Source organism: Leiobunum rupestre, chromosome 2, assembly GCF_980474605.1.
Source record: "Leiobunum rupestre chromosome 2, qqLeiRupe1.1.hap1, whole genome shotgun sequence".
NCBI lineage: Eukaryota > Metazoa > Arthropoda > Arachnida > Opiliones > Sclerosomatidae > Leiobunum > Leiobunum rupestre.
Window position 1 is genome coordinate 10,528,073 of NC_143385.1, and position 3,497 is coordinate 10,531,569.

A 3,497-nucleotide genomic window follows, 5' to 3' on the forward strand; every position below is an offset into this window, starting at 1 on the left:
CATGCTCAAAACTTCCTGTTTATTTTTAAAATCATCAACTAAAACCATTGTTTTCCATTTAATTCAACGTTCGACATAAAAAATGGCATGAATTCAGTTAAAGTTCAGTAGAAGTACATTCATCTCGGGAAAAAATTATTCATGGTCAAGTTATTTCCTTGAAACAAAAAAATCCACAAAAAATCCCAAAAATAAAGTACTCTGATCGAAGATGGATGTAAATCTTTCAATAACGTAACTTTTATCGTCTGCTCGGAATAGGACGCTTGATGAGTCTTCGTCGTCGGAGCTAGAGCGAAGCGAAGACGAGGATGATTTAGTTCAAAATGCTCTTAAGAGTCAATGTTTCCCTGTAATTTTGCCAGAGCCCCCATGGTAATGAAATCTAAATTGGCGTAACATTCAGATAGACCGCGGTTACTGGGTCCAGCGCATATTTTACGCGGTCAACAAAACGGTAAAAAAGTGTAAAATTACCCATTTTTATATTCAGGGTATAAAAGCTATTTGAAGGCAATATCCCAGCTCACTTTCTCTTCTAACTTTCCATCGTTGGCACACGCTTCAGTCGTTCTTGTATGTTTCTTTGGATTTATTTTGACTTGTTAAAAAAACAGAACTGCGAGTTGCGTGATAGACCAAAAACGTAAATCATTACTACTGTTTTCACTTTGTGCGCGGAACGTTATACGGACTGTTGGATTTTAAATATAGGCAGCTTGGAATTACAGCGTTTATCATAGCGAATTTTATTTACGGTTTAGTGCTGAGACGAGGCGCATTGCAAAAGTTAAGCATTCTTTAAGGTGCAAAATACCGCTATTAAATTTAAAGTGTGTTGAAAGATTATTTGTTTTTAAATTCTTGGTGATTTCACGATGTTCTCCGCACTAAACTATAAATTAATTATTGTTTATTACGTTGATTTAAGAGTTTTAACTTTCTAAACTTTAACTTGATGGTCGAATTAATTTTAGCACATGCTTGGTCTTTTCTAGAAACCTTGAGAATGACGGCCAGGAAGTTAGGCGCGATAACGCTTACGGTGGTACTTCTAATATCTCTGGTGGCAGAACCTATATTGGCTGGTTCTATGGAAAAGCTGGCGGCTCTAGCGTTGGTTCTTCGAGCACTTACGGAAGGAAGACACAAAGGACCCAGGTTCATTCCAATTCCAATCCACTCTCACCACGGTCATCATCACCACAAGTAAGTTCATCTATTAGTTTTCAGTAGAAGCTTACACGCAACAAAGACCAAAAATTTGCCAAATTTAGCTGTGCTAGTTAATTATCTGAAAGTTTAATATAATTATAAGCGATCTTGTGTCAAATAGTTAATTATTTGAACTAAATATCAACGACTTCTAGTTTTACAATTATTCGATCAAATAGACATTTCATGAATTGGAATGAATAAATTGTACAAGTATAAAAAAGAAAAATTGCATAGTTTTGGCACACCCGTTTTGAGCGCTTATGTAGTTTTGAATTTAAAGACAGTGGGGTTAATGCTATATTTAAAAGCAAAACCTACTATGGAACAATAAATGGAAGAAGGCTTAGATTACGACATAACTTGGACAATCCTGCACGTTTGTCTAATTACGTGAAAAGTATAAATTTTTTAATTGACAGGCACCATAAAAAAGAAGAACACCACCATAAGCCCAAACCAGAGAAAGTTAAAATTGTGAAGGTTCCAGTGCACAATCTCAATCACCATATGTCCGAAATGATGCACCACCACCATCATCAGCACGAAATGGCCAACTTAATGTCACATCATCCTCCTCATATGATGCACGATGGTATCAAAATAAGCTTCGAAGATCACGGCATGGATCACGGCCTAAGCATGGATCACCATCCTTTGTTGAGCCACGAATCGCACGTGCATCACGCCATGGAAAGCATTCCAGAGATCATGCATTACCATAAACAGCACCATCACAAGCACTCGAAGAAATCCAAGAAGCGAAACGACGGGGAAGCTTAACGTTATTTGTCGTATGTTCGTCAATCTGCTGTGCCAAATATATCTATGCGTTCCGGACGCATTACCTCATTTAATGTTCACCTTGAGACTTTTTATTTTAAGAGCTTTACATATTTTGAAATAGTATAATTTTATGCGGTATTGGGGCGTTGTTTGTGTGCCGAAAAAATCAGGGAATTGATTATTTTGTTTTAAATGGAATGGTATTTTTTTGTCAAATATTATAGTCATTTGCTACGTTGCTGGGTTCATCCCCAGATATTTTTTTATACAGTAAAATATTATTATTATAAGATGGAACGTGAAGGATGTTAACTTGCAACCTTTTTTATTACTCGTGTATAGGTTGTGATATAGAACGAAAGAATTCTGTAATGGTCAATATTTAAATAAATAAAATCATTTTCAGTTATTCAATTTTTAAAGCATATAGTGTTATAAAGGTACTCTCAAAATATAAATAGTTTCAACCTCAATTTTCTTCTAGGGTAAAGGCAATTGCCTCCAGGAAAACAAACGAGTTTCATATTAAATATTTAAATAAAGCCGTTTTCGAATAAACTATACTTAAATAACCAACTTCAGTTTCATTATCAGTGATCGGGCTTTTGACAAATTGTCGTATGGACTTTTGAGTCTCAACGTCATTTCAGATATCCGAAACTGATTTTGAGGTTTAATAGTACGATTTTTGTATTGATTCCCCTACCTTTTTAGATATTTTAAACATTTTGAAGCTGATTTTCCATTAGATTTCCCCGTGTTAAAGTTGATTTAAAATTTTCTTAAACTATTTTTGTAGAGTTTGTGGGATTTTAACAAATGTCCGACCACCGTATCGAGGTACTTTACTTTTTATTGTTTTTTAATGCAGTACCGAAAATTAATTTATTTCCTCTTCGAGATAATGACTACGTTTTCATGGAGGTTGTAAAATAGCGTTTGGGGTAAACCGAATTTCGAAATCTGTGCTACATTACATGCTAATGACCTGCATGGTATCTAAGGCTTAATGGAAATTGAAACGCTTTTGGAGATCAAATTAACGTTTTCTTGGTCGAAATAAATATGAGATAATTAATCGGAAGATGTAATTGACTATTAGAAAGAGTAGTTAGTTATATTTCTGAAGGTAGCTAATTACAAGTTTGAGACATCAAGGCTTTTATTTAGTATCATATGTAGCATAATCACCATAAGTATGCCATAAAAGCGTATTCTAAATGAAACCATGCTCACGGGGTATGACGTCAATGACGTAACTCTATGACGAAAAACTCGTCAGCAACTTTACAGATGGAAAACGGAAGTTAATGAAGTGGATCACGTTTTGACAATCTTTAGTGTAGCTCGGGATTTCGTTTCCATGGTAACCTTTTCATTACAACCCATTTGTGGGTCCATTTATTGCATGTTCCGTGTGAAACAAGGTCTCATTGAAGATTTTTTTACGGAAATGTTACGCAATGGTAATAATGTTACATATGGTGGTATTTTCT

General features: G+C 34.9%; 1 protein-coding gene across 1 annotated transcript; it reads left to right on the top strand.

Moving 5' to 3' along the window:
- The first annotated feature begins 1,081 nt into the window (after positions 1 to 1,081).
- On the top strand, positions 1,082 to 2,197 carry LOC149956077 (uncharacterized). Its single transcript, XM_090164611.1, has 2 exons — positions 1,082 to 1,209; positions 1,638 to 2,197. Exons 1-2 carry the CDS (start codon positions 1,094 to 1,096, stop codon positions 1,996 to 1,998), a joined length of 477 nt encoding a protein of 158 aa, XP_090020737.1. The 5' UTR covers positions 1,082 to 1,093; the 3' UTR covers positions 1,999 to 2,197.
- Positions 2,198 to 3,497: the final 1,300 nt, after the last annotated feature.